Genomic DNA, 22,687 nt, shown 5'->3' with positions numbered 1-22,687 from the left:
ATGAATTTTTGGGTTTGGTCCCTCTGTGAATTTTGTTTTTTGATTTTGGTCCCTCTAACTTTGTGACTCAGCATATGGAACAACACATCAGCGTCGTTTGCCACGTCACACGTTGCCACGTCATCCTCCGTTTGCCACAGAGGTTTTTGTAACAGATGATGACAACAGGGATCAAAACCAAAACGTTTATAACTTATAGGGGTTGTTTTAAAACAAAAAAAATACAGGGACGAAAACCAAAAACACTCGAATTTGCAGGGACAATTTACATATTTAAGACAAAAAGTTAATACGCAGTAAACGAACTCTAAACACCCGAAAATCCCACAAGTAGTTGTGGCTAAGAAACTTGTACAAGTAGTTTACCCATATGTGCAAGTAAAATTCATTACAGTAATTAACAATGGTCAATGAATGACCCAAGTAATAAGAGATTTGGATCATTTAAGTAAGGGGTTAGCGTTTCAATTATTGACTCCGGTGTATAAAAAAAAACTCAATTTGTAATGGAGAATCCATCTTGTATGTTCTCAACAAAAATTAGTTACTTTTAAATGATGTGAAAATTTTGTACAAATAACACGCAATCTAAACAAAAAAACATTACATATAAAATTCAAATTGGATTAGCTTAATAAACATAAATAAATATTAGTGTAATCGTTTTTTTTTCCTCTCTGTCCTCTTATTGACAATGAATTTTGTTGTCATAGCTGATAGCATAATACTCATGTTCACATGGACTACAATTTGAAAGACTAATTATATTATTTTGACACAAATTCAACTAATACGCAATTCAAATATTTTGAACTTCATTAATCGCAACTTATATTATAATCTATATGAATTCAGTCTTGTCAACTCAATAATCAGAGTCTGTTTACACATTTTCAGAAATGATAATACCAGAAAACAGAGATATTCAAGGGAATTATCTATGATGAATTCAATTTTGTAAAAAAAAAAATCTATATGAACTCAGTCCATTGAATGAATAGCTTACAGTACAAAGTTACATTGTAATCAGAACCTTCGTTCAAACAAATATAAAATCTAACACTGGATAATTTTATCAACTATAGACAGAGACCAAAACTTAGAAGAATAACTCAACAATAGCCACAAAATTATAGCTGCTCTCAACTCTGACAATGACATGACCCCATTTCAGCTTCCTTGTTCCAAATGACAATGGGAATATATAGCTTACCATAAACACTACTTTTGCTCTTCAATCTGTACTTAAATTTCCTCGTGCTACAGTTTGGTCATTTATTTCACCACGGTCATTTATTTCACCTGTTTTCAAGCCAAATAACGTGAACCTGAGATTTACCACGACAGTCAACATTAAGAATCCTCATCACCAGTTCATATGTATCCATTTGCTTTGCATATTTTGAATATCCGGGGCTTCAAATATGATTCTAATGTTTCTTTAATTACAGTAGCGCCGTATATGAGGAACAGAGTGTGGAGAATTTGTTACAACACGCCACACTTTCTGATAAGACGACTTTGCAAAACAGCAACTGGGGGTGCTTTTCAATCATTGGGTCATCATCAATCTGATCTGGGAGCAGTAAAAGATGAGAGGAGACCAGCTGCCTGAGCAGGTAGAATATCTCCAAATGTGGACATAGCCGCTGCAGATCTATCCTTAAAAATACCAACTTGCCCATCAGTTAGCATTGATCCCAGTTTAAAAGTACTCTCCCCAAACCTGCTTCCAACCTAGAAAAAAAATTTGTATGAAGTCTTGACAAAACTATGTTGAATACTGCAACAGTACAGTCCAAATAAAATAGTTGAGGCATTCTTCATGTTTTGAGCAATTCATAGCCCATTTGTTTTTTTGGTTAACAGATTGAAATTTAGTAAAACAGTTGCTCCACCATGTATACAAAATATAAGGTTAACGTGTGACAAGAAAAAAATGTTCATGTTAGTATGGCTGCACAAATAGATACAGTTTATTGTGGTGCCATGAGTGTGATGATTAGGAAATCATGGAGTTGCAGAATATCAACATCTTGTGATTTGTTATTCAAAGAATAGTGTCCAGCATTAGAATGCAATGAGGCAAAAAATAATACCAGAATATGATAAAAACTTACTTGCATGAAAGACTTCAAAAATGGTGCTGCCACCCCAAGACTTGAGCTGTCATCCAGATTTATCTTTTGAGAAAGATCTCCATTTGTAATTGAATTCCATGAACTTCTTGAAGAGATTTCATTTGAAGATGGGGTGAATGTCTTCTTTGGCCCTCTAGAGGACAATGCTGGAGCACTGGATTTACCACGATTAAGATGTAAGTTTGTAAATAAGAAGAAATTTTAGGTTGTCAATTACTAGCTTTGGTATATTAAAAGGTTTGTTAGCAGATCTGCCGTAAAAGTCATTGAATAACTTGAAACTGATGAATTTCTTGTCTTGTTAAATTAGGAATGATACAATATAAAGTCTAACACATGCTGTAGAGAAAAAGGAACCTCTAGTATTATGAGGATTAAGAGGGATTACAGTTGAGCTGTATATTTACCCTATCTATGGGAAGCTAAGGGGTCTGTTATAGCTTTTTTTTAAAAATGATTTTTATAGCATATCATATTTTTGCTATAATTTTTTTAACTAAGAATTTGTAAAGAAAGCTTCAAATGAGAAATTAGTTCGAATAGCTTCTCATAGAAAGTCATTTTTAGTATTTCATCCTTTTGGTACAACTTTTAGGGATAATAAAATATCAAAAAATGCTTAAAATGAAAAATCATTTTTGAGAGATATCTTTTTGAAAAAGTATGTGGTTTTTATAATGTTAAGTTTATAACAATGCATATCTAAATTAATGAATGTCAAAATTACACTTTTAATTTATAACAAATGAGTTTGAAATAACTTTTACTATTTTTTTTTTTTTGGATACGTTTTCATAAAAATAATACAAGCAATTTTCTATTTTTTTTAAAATTTATAACAAACGGACCCTATATCACATGTAATGATAAAAAGAAGGAAATAAAAAAAATATATAGAAAGCCTCAGTCAACGGAATAAATAATTGAATTTAAATTAAAAAATATATACAGAATGATGGTAAGAGAGACTGGCAAAAAGCTGTGCACTGTAAAAAGATGGACAAAGAATAGATAAATTACAATATCAAACTGACCTGATGGGGAGGTATTTAAACCGGGGAACTGTAGAACACCTCAGAGTATTAGATTCTGAATTAGTAGGCAGTTTCTGTACAGTATCTGTGTACATTCGATTAAGTTGCACAAAGAAACCAAAAAGAACAGCATGTCGTAGATACGATTGCCTCTCATTCTCCCAGAGATATGGTTCATACCTTTACACATGTAGATAAGAAATCATTGTCAGATTATAAGGAGAAAACTTGAGATGACAGCAAACAATCACTAAAAGAAAAACTATTGCCCATTACTAATTTATCCTTGCACAAGAAACACACACTACAGTCTACAATCAGTCTTTTTCCTATATTTTCCCTAATTTAGTTATTATTCCATAAGCCACCATGAACTGTGCTCTGATGGTCCTTCCGATGTACTGTTGAATCGAAAGAAAGAAAAAGCTTGAACAGAATAATGAGAAACTTACGTAAGCCAGTCTATAGGATCCAGTCTCTGAGAAAGCCGGTTTAACAACTGATTAGACCGTTCTCTAATGGCTGAGATTGTCAAACTTTGGCCCTGCTTTCTTCTAAGAGAAGACTTTGCCTTTGGGTTACTAGATAATTCCCCAACCAAATTTGAATCACCACCAGAGAGAACATCAATGACAAATTTGACATCTAACAAAAGCTGCAAGACTCCTTTTTCTGTCACTTGATGAGCACCACCCACTTCAGTGGAAAGAAAGGCCTCAAAGATTCCAACTACCTGTATGATAAAATACAGTCATTGTATATACAAATGTACAATAAGTCAAGCACATAGAGGGCCTCATTGTATGTTCAAATTTACTTGATAATCCATCATCTGGTGCATAAAGGGCCTCACTGAAACTGTATCATTTTATTTTTCAATTCTCTTTAGCCACTTACTCATAATTCATTCTAGTGTTTCAATAAATTACTTAAAAGTGGTCTTTAAAAGTGGGAACAGTATGGTCTTGGGGACATTATGATTCATTTCTCTGAAATCTTAGTGTCACATGTCATAATTGCATAGTAGCTATAAAATTTGACAGTGGATGTGTCAATTTAAGAATACCAACTAAATTTTCTATCAGAAATTGATCAAAGATTACAAATTATCTCCATTTTAAGTAAGCTGACAAAGAAAATACCACATATCACAGACTAACTTCTGTGTATTCTTAACTTGGGGATTCAAATTAGAAAGACACTCAAATATCATATCAATTTAATGGGACAAAAGTGACTTTAAAACCCCCAGAAGGTAAAAAAAAACTACAGTAGAGTAACAAGAGGAATATTGTAGAGATCATGCAGCATTTGCAGCACTGCATTCTTAGTTCACTTCTCATATTTTTTTTATTGTTTTTTGCATTCTATTAATTTGTGGATATATAATCCCCTCCATCATTTACTCTTTTTTTTTCAACGAAAATTCATTTATAGAAAAATAATTGTACCTAAAGGAAAGGCTGGGAGTAAAAAAAAAACAGCCACACTAGTGGACTAAGATCAAATGGATTAACAAATCAGAAAACCTACCTTTTCCAATAACCTTGATGCAAGTTTATGCAAAATCTTCTTGTCAAGTACATGACCTCCAACTCGATGAACTTCTTCACACGCTCTAAATAGAAATGAGATTATATATAGAGAAGGCATAGACGGAAGAGATATTTTCATCTCCGATTGGTTCTCATCAGACTGATCTTGCTTGACGGCGATATCCTCCCATCCCTGTTCAGTAAACAAAAGCATGAGCAACTTCTAGATTAAAAGGCTATAAGATCTTGGTTGTTTGTATCACCAAGAAAGAGTCCTCAATAAAAGAATAGTAGCAGTGGTAGACGTATTATCAATGATTAGCAATGATAATAACATTATTATGCTTTGATGGTACCTACCATCCCTACAAAAAGGTAAGCAAAATATTTAGTTCTATATTGAAAGCCCACGAGTTTTCAGAAGGTATAAGGTTCCATATAGAGAAAGAAAAGATGATGTTGACGATGATAAGTGTAATGCTAACTAAGCTGGCATCACTAAAGCTTTATAACAGCCAAGACTAATCTCAAAGTATGTTTGCTAGAAGCACTGACTGGCACTATTGAGCTCTGACAAAAACCGAATTCCTAATAAATCGATTGAAAGCAATGTTTTTAATATCATCTTATAATTTAATATCTCTTCCAAAGTAAACACATGATGAAAGTTAAAGATTCAAAACCCATAAAATTCTTTGTATTGGAACGCAGAATATCAAAGCGAGCATGTACTTCCTTAACAAATTTTCAATTCATTTCAATTGTTTTGGTCTTAACATGACTAACCTCGGTAAATTGCTAACTGCTAGAATAAATTCAATTAAGGGATATATATATCAATATCTTCTTGGTATTTCAGTGGTGGCTCTTTCTACCAAGTAACACCACTTAACTTAAGGAAGGTTCTCCACTTGTGTGCATGTATCACTGCATGGTTTGAGAGCAATGGAAGTTTTAAAGGACGGAAATTAGTCAAGCTGAATGCCACTGATTCATTGAAGTTAAGGTGAAAAAACCTTATCATCACATGCTCGTTAGCATATTTCTAGTACAATACTACTATTGAGGTAATGATTGCGGAAAACAATAAACTTTGTTTTCAAGAATATGGATCTTAAAGGAAACTGATCAAAGACAAAGCCACATAAAAAATCCAATTATTCTCAACTGATTCAAAACAATATTTACAATAGAGCTCTGAAATAATTGGATATGAGGTTTGCTCAATTCCTTGTCATAATTCTCAAAGATGGTGACGGTAACAGAAATTTGGTTTGATCAGTTTTCATAGGCTGAGAAAATGAATGTTGAAATGGATCAGTCTGCTAACAGATGATTTCATTGGCAAGACATTAGGAAAATTTAATTAACGAAATAGTAATATTTATTTATGAATTATGGTATAGTACTTCAGTGCTTCCTCCATAATATCAGCTCCAAGCTTCACATAATATAAATCATGTATTTCTTAGTTGTTCACATGTATGTTTCAGTAGAGTTTTTATCAGATCAGAATATGATTATATGGTATCCTGTGTGATATAATTGGTCAAATGGGAATAACGGACAAGTTTTGTTTGACCAGAATATCTTTTAAAAGGCCTTTCCGACTACTGTTTTATGTTTTAATATTAATCTTCAATTTCCCACTTGTTCATGCTTTTTCCATTGTTTTTTCTTCTCGCCTTAGGAATTTCTATTTTATTAAATAAGATGTAAAAGCAACAAACAAGCTCTTGTAGAAGATAATCGTTCTACAAAAATTAAAGGCTGATCGGAGGAAAACTAATAATAAGATATAACCATAAGAAAAAAACAATCTTAAACCATCAAAATTCACGGAAAATGAATAAACAACAGGGGGAAGACGAAAAAATGTCACTTACCCTCCCAGGCGTGCTCAAAGTTAAGGCATCATCTTGTTTAAGATCCTGAGAGACAATAGCAGCAAGCTCATCTGACATCCATAGTATCCATAAGTTGTAGGCTCTAATACATAGATCACCTATAGTCTTATTCAATTCTTCCAATTCATGGCTTGCATCTTCTCTTGCTCCAAACAACGCTGCTGTGGCAGAAGAATTTTGCCTTTTAGAGTTGAGGTTTGTTTGTCTTCCTGGACTATCACAGATAGCAGAATCAGATCCAAAACGAGAATGTTTCACTAGAGATGGTAATTTCCCAACTGTAGATGCATTCCCACTGGCCCAAAATCTGGGAGAACCAAGTATCAAGGGTATATGTTTAGAATGGTTTTGGAATGCAAACAATAACCTTCCAATGAAAAGAGATTTTTCAACAGCAACAACTGTTGGTACCTCTTTGTCACCACTTTCCATCGAGACATATAAACTATCAAGTTCTTTTTGCAATGCAATCAATATAGAAGACAGACTTTCATAACATTTACTTTGCAGATATGGTGCTAGATCCCTCAGTCTTGGGGAGGCCTTCGGAGATTCTAAGAAACTTAACAGATCCTCAAGGATGCTCTGACAAGAAACGTCAACTGCATCCCTGATTCGACTTACTTCAGGACCAAAATAGGCATTAAGACAAGACTGAAATTCACTTTCTTCAGGGTGGACTTTGAACCCAGAAGCAACTCCAGTTTTTTTGGCATTGGATTCTAGAAACCAAACACCGCCTGCTGTATAAGGTCTGGTCAAGTACATCTGAACATCATTCTGTTTGGTGAAAGAGCCAACTACTGCAGAAATTGTGTTCACCACATCAACCGTGCTGGTTAACTCCCTAAATCTCAAGTCAATGATTGCTTTCATCCTACCAAGAAAAGCACCCTCAAATATCTCATCCCAAAGATCAGAATCATCTTCCAAAACGAGTTCCCGAATCCTACTCCAAGGCAACTCAATCTCAGATCCGAAAACACTCTTCAGCCATTCTAGACTCCCCTGTAGAACTTGTTTACTTTCCATTGTCTCCCTTATTGATTTCTCCGCAGAAGCAAGCTCCTGGCCACTGCCAATGGCATCAATTAAATTTCTTCCACTTATCTTATTTACACATTCCTTCAACCAAGCAAAACAAGTATCAGCAATGTAACGTTTGTCAAGCATTACCATAACCGATTCCAGCTTATCTCTAAAAGACTTCCAAAGCTTAACTTCCTCTTCAGGATTGGGAATCCCGCCAAACAATTGTGAAGCTGGAGGAGATCCAAGAATGACTTTGTAGAAAAGGGGCATATCATTCAACACTTGTAAAAATGACTCACCCACCTGACCCAGAGTGACCTGAATGATTCCTAACACATCACACAAGACAGAAACCACAAAAGAAGAATCGTCACCGGCACCAGCATTACCCAAAACTTGCGATATCCACGACTTCCTCGATTCCAGAAACAAGTCCAACACCTGTTTTTCATCAATTAATCAGTTTATACCCACCAATCGAAGAAGAATTAACCAACTGCCCACATCGAAAATCACACAAATCTAAAAACTATAAAAACTTGCAAATGACACACCATCTACAACTAAAATTCTCAATCCAAACCCAAAACAACTCACATCGACCTGTTTTTCATGAACAAATCAAAGTACACTCATCAAACTAAAATATATACACCTAACTAACCAACTAACTAACCACATCTCAAATCCAGTGTTGTCAATTGTGATTGCAAAAACAGTTGTTTGCTCAAATTCCGTCATGATACAGCACTATTTTTTTTTTTGCTGCTGGCTCAGTGGCCAACACATACTTAAATAAACACAGACGGGGACAGGGAAGTGTGGAGACCCGGATCCCAGATTCCACATAAAATGTCCCACAGCCAGACCACTACTAGACTGTAACAATGGGGACGATACACCACCATTTGACTGCTACCCTACAGCGCTGCTATAGCTACTACTATTTAACAACGTTGCTCAAATCACATAAATCCACATAATGAAAGTAACTAAACACACTTTAACTACCCATCCCCAAACCAAATTCCCAATCCAGACTGGTAAACAAACAAACAACATTACCTTCTCCGGCTGAAATTCATCGATAACAGCTACAGCAGCAAGAGCATCAGCATAAGCATCAATACGAAGTCCACGATCAAGCAAACGATCCCGACTCCGCTGCGAGATCTGAGCTCTAAAACTCTCGACAATCTGCCACTGATGCTGAAGAAGAGGAAAACTCGCCAAGATCTTAACCTTACCCTCATCAGAATCCAAAAACAGACGCTGATGCACGTGCTTAGCACGAGAATAACGCGAAGCAGCTTCTAGAAACATACCTTCATCAAGACATCCCCAAATATTCTCCGGAGTATCAACAAGATACTTGACACGGCACGCGATGCCGTAAGTCCAGGCTCGGGATTGGGAATGGAGTTTGGTTCGGGATTGAGATTCGGACTGGGAAAGAGAACGAATGCGATCGTGAACGGCGGTGATGTTAGCGGAGATTGCGGTGCATGAGGATTTCATGTTGACGATGGAGTCGGCGGAGTCGATGAGGTCACGGTAACGGTTACCGACGAGTTGACGGAGCTCTTCTTTTTTGTCGTCGATCTGTTTACGGGTTGAGGATTCGGTGTTTCGAATCTCGGCGATGGGTTTGGTGCGGAATAGAGACTCTGCATCGCGGTAGCCGGAAGTGGAAATGCGGTGGTCGTCGGCGTGGGGTGTTCCCGCAGCCGGAGAGGATGGGACTCTCATGGTGGTTGGTGACGGTGAACGGTGGTTGGGGTTTATAATAATTTATTTATTATTAGTTCGACATTGAATTGTAGAGGAAGAGGAAAACAGAGGATTATTATCAATCATCAAGTTTCTTCCCACGACTTTATTTACTTCATTCATACAAGTTTACTATGCAATATGTTGTATTTTTCCTTTTTTATTATTATTATTTTTAATATGTATGAGTGGATCTGCAAATTATTTAAACAATTAAAAATTATTCAATTTAATTTGTATGCAATTATATTTTAGACATTAGAATGTTGTTCACATGTTGACTTACTTGTGAGTGATGGGAGCAATGTACTATTGTTGTTGATTTTATTTTATATGAAAAAAGAGGTTATTCTTACCGGGTTACAAGACCAAATATAAATTAATTAGACATATTTTTTTTAAGATTTAGGCGCATTTTTTTTTTTTGATGTTATTTAGGCACATTCATTGACTTTACATTTTAATCTTTTAAATTTTAATTATTATAAAAATGATTGAAAAAGTTGTTTAATATTTTACTTTTATATAAGTGTGCCTGAGACTTGCGTCCATAGTTTGTTGTTATGGAAAATTTGTTCATGATGAAAGATGGACTAATAAAAAAGATAGTTTGGATTTAATTTAAGAAAATGCTTTTATAGTGAAAATTAATTCAAGGACTTTTCACAAGTGCATGACACGCTTCAAAACTAACACTTTTATTTTCATTGGTAACCGCCTCATGTATGGTTAGTAGTGGGAGATTTTCAATGTTCATTTTTTTTTCGTGATCCATTCGTGCGGTGTTTTGTCGTGACATATAGCATCTCCTTTTGATTTTAAGATTTCGCTTGATAATTAAATCTAGTGTATTGGCTATGAGGATATTTTATGTGGAACACTGATTAGAACTTGAATCACCATATTGTCATTTTCTGTGTGTGTTTATTTGAGTATGTATTGACTCCAATTTTAATATCTAAATGAAAAAAATTATTTTGAGAGGTATGTCCAATTCGCTTAGTAGTCCTTTATATTAGTGAAAGAATGTAAATTGCAAAGGAAATTTCATATAAGGGGAAACAGCAAAATATACAGGTTAGTTTTTTCTTGAATGTTCCTTGTGAATGTTGGCTGGTTGGTGTCACAACAACATTTCTGGTTGAGTAGGGGCCTCAATTCAGCTACCCTATGGACTTGCATAAATATTTATATTCATTAACGTTGATTTACTACCATTTTGGACTAGAAACATAGGATAGGCATTTGCCTCTTAGCAATGTGTTTGTGATTTTAATTTGAACACCAGGTTCGAACTTCGAAGGCTTGGAATCAGAAGATTGTTTAATGGGAGATTAGTCACTTTAGTCCTTGAATAGGAAATGAGTTGTCACTTTAGTCCCTGAATGTAGATAAATTGCAAAATAGTCCCTGAATGTATACTCTGTTGGTCAATTTAGTCCCTGAATGCGGACTCCGTTAGTCAATTTAGTCCCTGAATGTAGACTTCGTTAGTCACTTTAGTCCCTGAAATTGACTAACAAAGTCTACTTCAGAGACTGTTTTGCAATTTCTCTACATTCATGACTAAAGTGACTACTTCTTTCCCATTTAAGGACTAAAGTGATTAATTCCCTGTTTAATTATGCTACATCTATCTTGATGGTCATTTACTTTGGTGGCCAAATCGTTGAGTTACTTTGGTGGCCAAATCTGGTCATTTACTTTGGTGGCCAAATCGTAGAGGCTTATATGAATCTTCCTGTATTTCGTTGTTATATGAATCATAAGATTGTGATTTTTTTGATGTAAAAAAATAAAATAAACTTTCCACGTTTCTCTTATATTTCTTGTCTATTTCATTGACAAAATAATTAAGTATTACAAAATAATTGGTGTAAAGTAATGCCAGCTGCAATATAAGAAACTAATCTTAGTTCTTTTGTATAGTGACTGGGACGTCAAATCACATGTGTATGATACGATTCTATTTTTATCAATAGGAACAGAACTCGATATCCCAGAGTTTACAACAGTCACACACTGCGATCCATATGCAAGAGTGAGTTGTTCCTCTTAAGATCTGGGAACATAGATGCCAACATAGCCAACCCCCACAACAAAGAAGGCAATAGATTGCAGGAAAAGATATATATAGCACTGATTCTTCCCAAAGGCAAGATCATAGCATCCACACAAAAAGAGGTAGGCTCCCACACCAAGTTCTAGGAAATGAATCCTGTTTCAACATCAACAAACAAGTAAGTACAAGGAATACTCGAATCCAGCAACAGCAACATACTATCCTCCTTGAAAGGGTAATTAATAAACTTTACCTTCCATCGATCGTGATACGAGGCTTTCTAGCTGCTTTACCTCCTGATTTTATTTTAAGAGCATCACCCAATTTCTCAGTAACTACCCATTCATTTACCCTACCAGCCTCAAACAAACCTATAAGTGTTGCCTTGGTCCTATGCATTGACATAACATTTTCAAAAAGTATCCACAATATTACTAAGTGGAATGACCTACAAAAAAAGTACATGAACTTGATTATAGGGAAAACTGGTTTACAAATTAAATTTTGGCAACATTATCAAAATTCTTACCTTGGAGTTCCAACAGCATTAAGGAGTGTAATAATACAAGGTATATAGACAGCACCCCACTTGGGAACTTCTACTTCTGGAACTAAAACAGTTGCAGGCAAAATGACACAGTAGAATGTAAATGTGACCACATGAGCTATGATCTTCCGGACAAAGAAAAAACTATATATCACATAAAACTTCTTCCACATGGTCACTTTCTGCATCATATATATGGTAAAAAAAAGTGTTACCAAGCAGAGAAAATGTACAATAATTATGATGATTTGATTGGTTAAAATAAATATAGAGAAAATTGCAAGGGTTTTGATACCTTGTTTCTTATGATTTCCATTGCCATTTTCCTGAAGAGATTTGCTGGGCCACATGACCACCTGTGTTGCTGATAACGGTAGGCTTTGAATGTACTTGGCAATTCACTTTTTACCTAAATTTATTTAAATAATAGATCATATTGTAAGTAAAGTAAAAAAAAAAAATCCATCCTTTAACTATATATATAGGCCTAACTAGTTATTTTATTTTAATTAGTAAATGGTGTTTATTGTTTTGATAATTATTTTTGTTAATTTTTATTACTTGATAAATTTGTATTTTCATAAAACAAAAACACAATAGCCTATGTTTGGTATCATGGTAGATATGTCAGTCACGACGATCCACAATGATTTTCTAAAAGCTACGCTTTGTAGTTTCTACAAAATCATTATGAATAGTCGTGATTTTGACATACCCATCGTGATACCAAACATACACATATTAAAATTACTTAAGATATTATTAAAATAAGAAACATTTATGATCCATGTGATTTTTTTTTAGCTTCCCACATACTCTCCTCTATTAAAATTAATCATGTTCGAGATATATGAGACAGTAAATGTAGACACATCCCTCAATTATGATATCAACTTTGATTCATATTATGAGAGACTTTCGCTAGACCCAAACTTAATTGGTTGCTACGACCTATATGATTTAGTTGCGTATCAACTATATATTAACTATCCACATTATCTAGTTATGAGATATTCTTGGGTGGTCCCAGGTCCAAGAAATTGGATTTGGTCACTCTCTCTTATGTTTTTCTTCTTCTTTCACACTTTTCATTTCATCTCTCTCCTCTCTTTAAATGTGATGAAGTGTCAGTTATTGGTTGGTTGTGACCATGTGGTCATGTGACCTACTAAGAATTACTCTCTAGTTATTAGGTTCATGGTTAAAAAGAATGTTAAAGGCATTAATTATGATTGAAAATACCTTGAGGTCACTAAGGTACACAAATTTCCAGCCTTTGAGACTAGCTCGTACTGCTAAGTCCATATCTTCCACTGTTGTGCGGTCCTTCCATCCACCAGCTTCATTTAGTGCTGAAATTCTCCAAACACCAGCTGTACCTGCAATGCATGAACCATATCACCATCATCATCTAATATCACATGGCTGATTATTGTTCTAATAAAATTACTAGATATTCCAAGCCGTATTAGGGAATTTAATGATATTTACCATTGAAACCAAAGAAAGCATGAGTTATGGAACCAACTTCCTGTTCCACAAGGAAATGATAGTCCAATGACATCTCTTGCATTCTTGTCATTAAGCATTCATCAGCATTAACTGCAAGCATTAAGAAGGAGTTAATTTGCATCCATCTAATGTTAGTGTAACTTTTTTTTACCATTGGATCTCATCAAATCTCACCATATCTGATTAAGTTTATGTGTAAAAAATGTTACACAGTCAATGCATAACATTAATCTCAATTAATTAGGAGTTTCATGAAGGTCTAAAAATTTACCGAATTGCCATCGAGCTTGAACTAGTCCAACTTGTGGATTTTGATCAAGGAATGGGATGGTGCGGTAAAGAAAGTTAGATTCAGGTTGAAAATCAGCATCAAAGATGGCAACATAGTCACAAAGTTTGACATAGCTATGCTTCATTCCTTCTTTAAGAGCACCAGCTTTGTAACCATTTCTATTTTCCCTTATCTCATACTTTATGTTTATGCCTTTCCTTCTCCATCTCTCACATTCTATCTCCACCATATTCTATTGTGTTTAAATAAACAAAAACATTTGATTAGTAACATTTTTTTTTAACCATGCAAGATAATGTAGAAAATTGTTAGTTAACTTTATCAACATGGAATGATTTCAAAACCTTAATGATTGGATCTGTTGAGTCATCAAGAACTTGAATAATAATTCTATCAGATGGCCATGATAACCCACATGCAGCTCCAATTGATAATTGATACACCTGCAAGCAATGGAACAGTGGCCAAAAAACTTTTTAACTATTGATAAAAAATTAGTTCATGGAGATATATCACTTTTTACTTTTAGTCTTTGTAAAATAATTTTATTTTTAATCGTAGCAAATATACCATTTTTTGCTTTTGATTCTCGATGTTTCGTTTTAGTCATGACAGAATTTGTTCATCTTAAAATTTATTCATGTAATAACCTACTAGATCAAATAAATATTCTACGCATTACAAAGATCAACTTTAATATGATTAAATTTTGCAGAACTAAAATAAAGCAACATTGTTCAAATTAAAGCAAAAAATAGTATAGGTACATGACTAAAAACAAAAACAAAAATTCAAGGAATAAAAAGCAAAAATGGTATATTTGCAGGAAAAAAAAGAGAGAGATATTTAAACAAAAAAATTATCTCTATTTCAAAAAGATATAGGAAAACACTTAATGGCATGACAATCATTGTCGTCAAATAGCCACGACGTATATTGTGCCAACAACCTACTTCTGTTTTTTGAAATTATTTTAATGTAAACAAACAAGATGGAGCCACGTAACTGCTCGTGCGTGTCGTGTGTGAAAATCTGTCGTGCTAAATAGCATAACTCTTATTTATAATATATACCTCCTTTTCATTATACATTGGGATTTGCACCAAAACCATAGGGAAAGCAGAGTTTCCAAGCTCAATATCATCATCCTTAAGTGCCTCCCATTTGTAATGTTTCTCTGGTTTAAGACCAAACAACTTAAGAAAGACAATGACTACACCCATATAAACTCTTTCTACAAAAAGCATAACTGACATAGTCAAACACAAAACTACCAACAATTTCAACACTGGAACTATAAGTGGTACCCTAGCTTGTTGCCAAATGAAATTCATTTGGTTAACAATACCATAATGCACACTTTCAAATCTAGTTGTTGATGAAAGCTTATCCATCTCAGTAAGCTTTCTTGGTTTCCTTTGAAAAGACAAAGTACACTTAGATATATATAAGAGAATGTGTAACATGCAGTTGGTTTTGGTGGTAGCTTTGTTTGTTGTCTTTGCGAAAAGAACACGAATTGTTGTGTAGTTTTTTTCCACTTTTGGTAATTCATTGAGTGTGTCTTAGGAGTTACTTCAAGGCAATATGGATAAAAGGTAGTGTGAGTGGACACATAGCACTGTGCTGAAAATGCATACACACTCGAAGTAGCCAGTTCAAGTTATGTTCCATGTGCCAGATTTAGATACAACCAATTATTGTGATGCCAAATGGATCTAGCAAACGTATATTGCAATGCTTTTCATGAATTCTCTGTACGTTTAGTCTTTCTTCTTGTATCCTGTTGGTTCTTGAATCCATTTTGTGGAGTATATGATAAGAGACATTATTTTTCATATCATCTATGTTTGAGATTTTGTTTAAAGAAATAGTTTAGGCCATAAAGGGTACCATTTTAGTTATTTAAAGAGATAAACCAAATCTGTCTGTTGGTCGACATGACATTAATAAAGTTGGTTTTAAATGATGACATCATGATTTATTGATGTACTTTGTACAAGTGTAATGGGTTTCACTTAATTGCCAACAAGAGGGTGTGATTACTAGAAGTAAAGCTAGGAGAGTTGGAAGTTCACTGCTTGTATCTAATTAAGACAGATTATCTCAAGTGATACTTGTATTTAATTAGAAGTCTATTTTATAAGTGAAGTAAAATTGTTGAAATTTATCTTATAGTAATGTAGGGTTACCTTTCAACATGTATACTTGTAAATAGGAGTTTATGTAACAACGTTTGATGATAATAGTTTTTTTTCGATAAGGCCAAGAGAAAGGTTAGTCATCGGGAGTAATTTGACAAGTTTTTATACTTGTGTGAGGTAAAGAATTCTTTCCAAAGGTTATTAATTGAACCAATCGTGAATGATATCTAGGTGCTTATCAAATCCTTTATGATAGTCACCTTTTTAATCGTAAGTTTTTAATTTATTTATTCGTTCTTGGTTTGTGTTTCTAGAATAACTTTAAAAAAGTTGCTTAAAATATTAAAAATAATTTCTTGCGACAATCAAAGAAGCCAGAATTCCAGTGATAAATCTAGACATTTTAATTTGATCAATGGTTGCAAAATTATCGTCAATGTTTTTTATAAAAAAAATACATCAATTCATATGCGATAAATAATGACATAGTTAGTTATTGCCAATAAAAAAATTAGAAACTACAAAAACTATACTATTTCATGTTTTAAAACAAAACAAATATTGGCATCCACCTCAAAACAGGAAACAAAACTAATACTATTTCAACTTGTTTCCGGAAATGGAATGTTTCCACGTGGGGTGTATGAGTTATGGTTTAAAAACACGATTTAAAAAATTGGATTAAATGTTGTTTACATTTGTCATTTGAACAAGTTTTGGTTTAGTACTGTAAAAAAAAAATGTTGTAGATTCTCTCTTACAATTTAAAGATTAATGTGCAGAAATGATGATGTGCTACGTTGATGATTTAAATATGACTGTGTATAATTGATGATATGGTAAGTCGACTTGGATTTTTTAATTATTGTTTATTTAATTTTTTTTCAGCTGCTTTTTATAGTACTTTATCAATTATTTTAAAAAACAATTTATATTAAAATCAAATTAAAAAAAGAATAGAAAAAAGCACCTTAAACAAAATAAAAATTAAATTTTTCATCTTCATCGTTAACCTATTTACATTCATCATCAAACTCTTCATCTTCTTGCAACAATAAAAAAAACTCTTCATCTTCTTCATCAAATTCAATCAACAAAAAAAAAAAATCATCATTATCAAACTTTTCATCATCCTTCATCAAATTCAAACAACAATAAAAACAACAACAACCCAAAAAAGTAAATGATCATGAGTCTTGTTAACGAGTGTCCCCGGAACACTCTTTATGTCCCCTGGTGCACTTTTTTTTTTCTTGGTAAATAGAGATAACTTTCATTAACCAAAACAGTTATTACCAACTACATGGAATCATGAAACAACTAAACCAAGAAACAAGAGCTAAGCTCAAACAAACAAAAAGAACCATTAGCCTCGCACCCAAATCATCAGAGTTTGCACCTTCTTGAATTGCAATCCTCTAATGTAAGCATCCATTTTGATTTGATTAAGGAGTTGTTGAACAGGTCGGTAACAATTCTGAAATCTTCTAGCATTCCTCTCCTTCCAGATCATATACAGGGTCACACTCAACATCAATCTATGAGTTTGATGCATACCATTGTTAATGTTACAATGAGGCCGGACACATTGCAAAATAGATTGCCAGTTGCTAGTATTGACAGTCATATTCATCCATCTCGTAACACATTTCCACACAACATCAGCATATTCACAAGAAAAAAAAGGTGAGAATGAGTTTCATTCTCCTTTGTACACAAAATGCAAACCTGATCACATTGGATACCTACTTTAAGCATCCTATCGCAAGTTGGCAATCTAGCATGATCAATCAACCAAGTACCAAACAAACATTTTGGAGGGGCTGGATTATTACATATCATTTTCCACCACCCAACCTTTGCAAAGTCACATCTTAAAGCATTATACATTCTCTTAATAGAGAAATTAACTTGTTGAAAAATAATGCCATTAACACTTGAAATAGTCTTTGTTGCACCAAAGACTTTTTTTATTACCCATGAAGCTTGTGGAGGCACATCCATGAGTAGCACATTCTCCTAGGTTTACACAAACTTAAGCTATAACTAGCGTGATATAAGGCAAACGGTGGGACTTAACATGCGCAAGGGTATTTTAGTCTTTTCAGTTGGGAGCGAGCAATTTGTGTTGGGTAAAGAGCAGAATTCTATATATAAACAGATTCGTAGACTTCAAAAGCTCATTTCCCACCCAAATCATCATCATCATTCATTCATACTCCCTCCGTTTCTTTTTATAAGCAAATTTTGCTTTTTAGGTTCATTCAATTAATGATGTATGTGGTCTATATTATGGACCACATACATCATTAATTGAATGAACCTAAAAAGCAAAATTTGCTTATAAAAAGAAACGGAGGGAGTACATGCCAAGCTCATTTCCCACCGAGATTCCCTTCGCTGGATTCGAGAAATCTCAACTCGCGCAGTTTCACTCTCATTCTCTCATCGTGAGTTCATCTTCTCAAACTAGAATCAATTTGTGCTTTTCTTGTTTTCTATTTCAAGTAGAATCATCTGCGCTATGTGTTCAGGATCATGATTCACGAATCCCTAGGTTGATTCTTCGTAATTTTAACCTAGTTGTTTGTTCCTAGTGTAATTGTTTCACCGATAATAATTTCAACTTAGATTATTACATGTATTAATTTCATCTTGAATCACTTTGCGCTTTTTTTGTTAAGGATCATCAAACACGAATTTCTAGGTTAATTGTTCATAACTTTAACCTAGTTGTTTGTTCCTAGTATAACTAGACTCTTGACCCGTGCTATCGCACGGGTCTGATAGAGTCGAACACTCTAGTATTTTATAACGATTGATATTTAATTTGTTATTAACAGAGTGTTCAGAAGAGAATGTCGTTAGTATTTCTCTAAACTATATTATATGACATCCAAATTAATAAAATATATGATATGGAACACAATAAGTTTACCACAAAATTCCCCCTCACAATGGAAATTTTACACATTTAAGAATGACGTAATTGATTAAACAACTTGTCATTCCTTTAGTTTGTTTTTGACATAAATATTTAAACAAATTAATATGACATTGTGACGTACATAAATATAGTAGTTTATCGTCGTTATCTGCAAGTGATTTTAATCCTCCGTCCTGTATAATTTTAGAGAAATGATATCTCTACAACCATTTTATGACAATTTTTGGATAACTTTTTTATCATACTCACGTGATGTACTTATCCACTCTCTTCCTTTACCCCTCTCTATATTAGTTTTGACCAGTGAAAAGAGAGACAAATATGGTCGTCAACAAAAGTTGTCATCAAATGATTGTCCAAATATCATTACTCATAATTTTAAGTCATATAAATACTTCTGTTTCAAATGCTAGCTCGAAATAATTCACTAAAAAGTATTTCCTTGAAGAAATCTTGGCTTCTTCGAATGAATTTGAATTACAACATATAAATTTAATATCAGTGTGAATTTTCTTGAATTGAAACCCCATTTCTTGAAGATACTTTTCACTTTTTTCGTCCATCTTATTATGATTCAATTTTGGTACAATCAGTGTGACAAATGCTAATTATTATAATGAATACAAAAAGGAAAATGCTTGTTTGAAATGAAAGCTGATCCATTTTTACATAAAAGATAAATAAAAGTTGTATTAACTATAAGCATTGGAACACAACTTGAAGCAATCTTGTTAAGTTCAGAACCAAAAGGAGTGATTGCAATGAAGCAATGCACCTTTATGTGTTCATTGTTGTTCTTGGCTTTTTTTTAACAGGTTGTTGTTCTTGGCTTAATCGAACTATATGCCTATATAGCTTGATGAGTCCCAATTGAAAAGGGCAACTTCTAGAAAATTTAACGTCATAAGCCCTCAAGTTACCTCAAAATATGGTGTCAACATGGCAGCAACCATGTGCTTTAAATGGTCTACAATTCTGATGCAGTCCATATACATGCCTAATAGAAAATTATGTCATAATATCATGTATTTTATTTCTCTGTTGAGACATGAATGACATAAGGCGTGTTTAAAAGCAAAACATATGATAACAGCTTCAAAAATATCATGAGACATTCTCATCCAAAGATCAAACAATTCTCTGCAATGAGCATAAAATTGCATCATATCAAAATCATTTTGTGAATGCTATACAACAACTTCTCACATCCAATTCAATGTATACACCAGAATCAATACCATTAACAAAATCATACACGTATATAAAATGCTCGCTTACATTTGAGATATCAAATTCTATATGAAATGTAGACAGTTTCACCGTAATTTTATACATAGACACTTCATAGTAATCTTGAATATTCATCGACACTGAACATGTGAAAAGGGAAAATCAAAATCACCACAATTAACAAAGAGATTTGTATTAGTCTCTTAGTTTTTCAAGCTCAACGCAACTTCCATTTTTGAGTACATTTCGATGTTCAAATTCACTTATAAGTATCCTGCTGCATCAACAATTATATATCTTCCTGAAAAGATAGTGAAGAATATTGTTATTAGTGGTTTTTATCAACTAAGTACATATTATCGAATTCAAAACGGGGAGACCAAATGCATATATGTTAATTGCCTTTGATCACATCAAAGCAAATCAAACAGATAATATAAGTGATAAGCATCATACCTTGATGTTTTCAAACAGAGAATACCCAACTGCGATGACCAGCTACAGCTCCGAAGCATTTGGATTACTTATTATTCATTATTAAGATCTATAACCTTTGAAGAAAAGAAGAAGAGCAAGGTTTTGACAGAAAACCTTGTTTGGTTTATAGAATAACAACCTTAACACACCTCAAGACAGATCCAAAGCTGCAACGAAAATTGCAGCCATAACACACCTTAAAAAACCAAAGCCGAAACACTCTTCTAGGGTAAGCAAAGAAAAACATACTACAATCAAACTTAATCACTAACCATATTACATCCGAGCAGCTATCGAGATCTTGAACAGGATAGGAAATCTATATTTAGCAAAGATGTTACAGCACAACAGCTATCTCCAGTCACCTCATTTTCTTTTTTGACCTCATGATGAATATATTGTGTCATGGCTTTGTGTAACTGTAGCTTAGGAGATTGGCCTCAACATATGCTTCCACATCTCATTCCATCTCTTAAACAACTTACCAGAATGCATTTTCAATACATGAGGCTGCCATTTTTTCCCTCTGAAATTACTCTTGGATGGAAAATTGACACCCTATTAAAGAGTTATACGTAGGATTAGCTTTTGTCCCCTTACATTGTTTTACAGATTAATTTTTATCTATCAGCAAACACACACTTCATGAAATTAATAGACAACAGAAAATTATCAAAGTCAGAGATGTCATTTTAAAAAGCAAGATATCAAAACCATAGATTATAAAAGTTGTTGATCTGCATAAAAATTCAAATTAAAATGGAATGAGGGAACCTTAAAGCCACATATTGAATGCAAGAACAAAATAGATCTGCATCATTCATCATCTAATGCAATAAGTACATATTTATATCAATATGAATCCATGTAGAAAACATGTCAGAAGAAAAAATAGATAAACTATAGTCTATAAACATTAAAATACATGCTGATTTTCGTTATGTTAAAACACTAAATAGAAAGTATTAGTGACACAAATCATTATAAACATCAAAATACATTCTGATTTTCTTTATCAAAATTTATATTAGAGAGAATGAGAGAGAGAGAGAGAGAGAGAGAGAGAGAGAGAGAGAGAGAGAGAGAGAGACAGAGATGTGGATTACCAGACCAAAGGAAGAAAATCTTTGAATGTGTTCTTGTCTGACAGTTGCTGTTTGTTTCCTCTACAAACTGTTCTTCAGTGAATTTGGTCCAGAAATTGAATTCATTTAAGTAATTTAACCTTAATTCAAATGAAACAGAAACACACGATCAAATAGTATAGAATTCACGATAAAAAAATGAAATAGAAACAAACACATTTTTTATTTTGAAATTAAAAAAAAATAGCACACAACAGATGGAGATAGTTTGAGTACCTGGAGAAATAGAATTACTCAACAAATTAAATGTATTTTCATTGGTTGAAACAAACAAATGATTTTGAGATTTGGATCCGTTCACTCTTAATCTTGCAGTGGTTTACGGGCAGGTGGCCGGAACCGGAGACGATGAGGAACAATATATTGTTGTTCTGTGAGGGAGATGAAGAAGAGAATAACAACAATTGAGAGAGGAGAACAACAGCGATTGAGAGAATGGAGAGAATATAATCAGATACTGAGATAGGAGAAGGGAGAATGAGAGAGAAAGAGCAACAATTCTGATTTCAGCAAACCAAAAAAATTGAATTAGGAGAAGCGATTGAGAGAATGCTTTTTTTTTTTTTTGGTTTGAATTGAAAGTATCAAACAGTAAATGCTGCACGTCAAATAGTATAAGGGATGGGGGAGTGTAAAAGCCAAGTTTATCTAAGTACATGAAAGGTCATGAAAGGAACGGCTGAGATTACATGTGCGGTTGGCAGGTTAAATTAGCATTAATTACGTGATTTGAGAGGGAAAAATGGGAGTGATTAGGGCAACACTGCCAGCACATCAAGTCTGGCTTTAATAATAAAAGATGCTTCTAGTTTAATTGTTTCACTGATAACAGATTATTTGGTATTCGACTATCAGTTTGCGCATTTTTTGTTAAGTAGAATCACACACAAATTGCTAGGTTATTTGTTCATC

At 33.6% G+C, this 22,687-nt stretch overlaps 2 protein-coding genes and 1 long non-coding RNA gene across 4 annotated transcripts; all 3 read right to left on the bottom strand.

Moving 5' to 3' along the window:
• Positions 1-806: 806 nt before the first annotated feature.
• LOC146957875 (Vps51/Vps67 family (components of vesicular transport) protein) lies at positions 807-9,499 on the bottom strand. Its single transcript, XM_085739548.1, has 7 exons — positions 8,715-9,499; positions 6,597-8,090; positions 4,709-4,903; positions 3,628-3,908; positions 3,176-3,355; positions 2,121-2,295; positions 807-1,737 (listed from the first exon to the last, which is right to left on the bottom strand). The coding sequence occupies exons 1-7, from the start codon at positions 9,396-9,398 to the stop codon at positions 1,567-1,569; spliced, it is 3,180 nt and encodes a 1,059-aa protein (XP_085595674.1). The 5' UTR covers positions 9,399-9,499; the 3' UTR covers positions 807-1,566.
• A 1,716-nt stretch (positions 9,500-11,215) lies between these two features.
• On the bottom strand, positions 11,216-15,246 carry LOC146957874 (glucomannan 4-beta-mannosyltransferase 9-like). Its single transcript, XM_085739547.1, has 9 exons — positions 14,906-15,246; positions 14,177-14,275; positions 13,812-14,064; positions 13,520-13,630; positions 13,271-13,407; positions 12,324-12,437; positions 12,011-12,210; positions 11,735-11,929; positions 11,216-11,637 (listed from the first exon to the last, which is right to left on the bottom strand). The coding sequence occupies exons 1-9, from the start codon at positions 15,224-15,226 to the stop codon at positions 11,475-11,477; spliced, it is 1,593 nt and encodes a 530-aa protein (XP_085595673.1). The 5' UTR covers positions 15,227-15,246; the 3' UTR covers positions 11,216-11,474.
• Positions 15,247-20,163: 4,917 nt separating this feature from the next.
• Positions 20,164-22,476, bottom strand: LOC146957873 (uncharacterized). Of its 2 annotated transcripts, XR_015024479.1 has the most exons (5): positions 21,992-22,476; positions 21,737-21,855; positions 20,903-21,188; positions 20,610-20,797; positions 20,164-20,454 (listed from the first exon to the last, which is right to left on the bottom strand). It is a non-coding gene; the product is annotated as an uncharacterized LOC146957873 (long non-coding RNA). The 2 variants fall into 2 exon arrangements; XR_015024478.1 differs by having other exon boundaries at positions 20,610-21,188.
• Positions 22,477-22,687: the final 211 nt, after the last annotated feature.

This window comes from Medicago sativa, chromosome 1, assembly GCF_051527215.1.
Source record: "Medicago sativa cultivar Bolivia chromosome 1, Bolivia_mono, whole genome shotgun sequence".
Lineage (NCBI taxonomy): Eukaryota > Viridiplantae > Streptophyta > Magnoliopsida > Fabales > Fabaceae > Medicago > Medicago sativa.
The sequence above is the reverse complement of the archived record's forward strand: the minus strand, read 5'-3'. Positions and strand labels throughout refer to the sequence as shown.

What these genes read in the sequence shown, in the direction of transcription:
- LOC146957875 (XM_085739548.1), bottom strand. Translation starts at nt 9,398, where the DNA reads ATGAGAGTCCCATCCTCTCCGGCTGCGGGAACACCCCACGCCGACGAC. An exon ending in CTTTGAGCACGCCTGGGAGG is followed by an intron (nt 4,904 to 6,596) that starts GTAAGTGACATT and finishes TTTACTGAACAG; the next exon opens with GGATGGGAGGATATCGCCGT. An exon ending in GATCCTATAGACTGGCTTAC is followed by an intron (nt 3,356 to 3,627) that starts GTAAGTTTCTCA and finishes ACATGTGTAAAG; the next exon opens with GTATGAACCATATCTCTGGG.
- LOC146957874 (XM_085739547.1), bottom strand. Translation starts at nt 15,226, where the DNA reads ATGGATAAGCTTTCATCAACAACTAGATTTGAAAGTGTGCATTATGGT. An exon ending in TCAAGCTCGATGGCAATTCG is followed by an intron (nt 13,631 to 13,811) that starts GTAAATTTTTAG and finishes TAATGCTTGCAG; the next exon opens with TTAATGCTGATGAATGCTTA. An exon ending in TGTACCTTAGTGACCTCAAG is followed by an intron (nt 12,438 to 13,270) that starts GTATTTTCAATC and finishes AAATAAATTTAG; the next exon opens with GTAAAAAGTGAATTGCCAAG.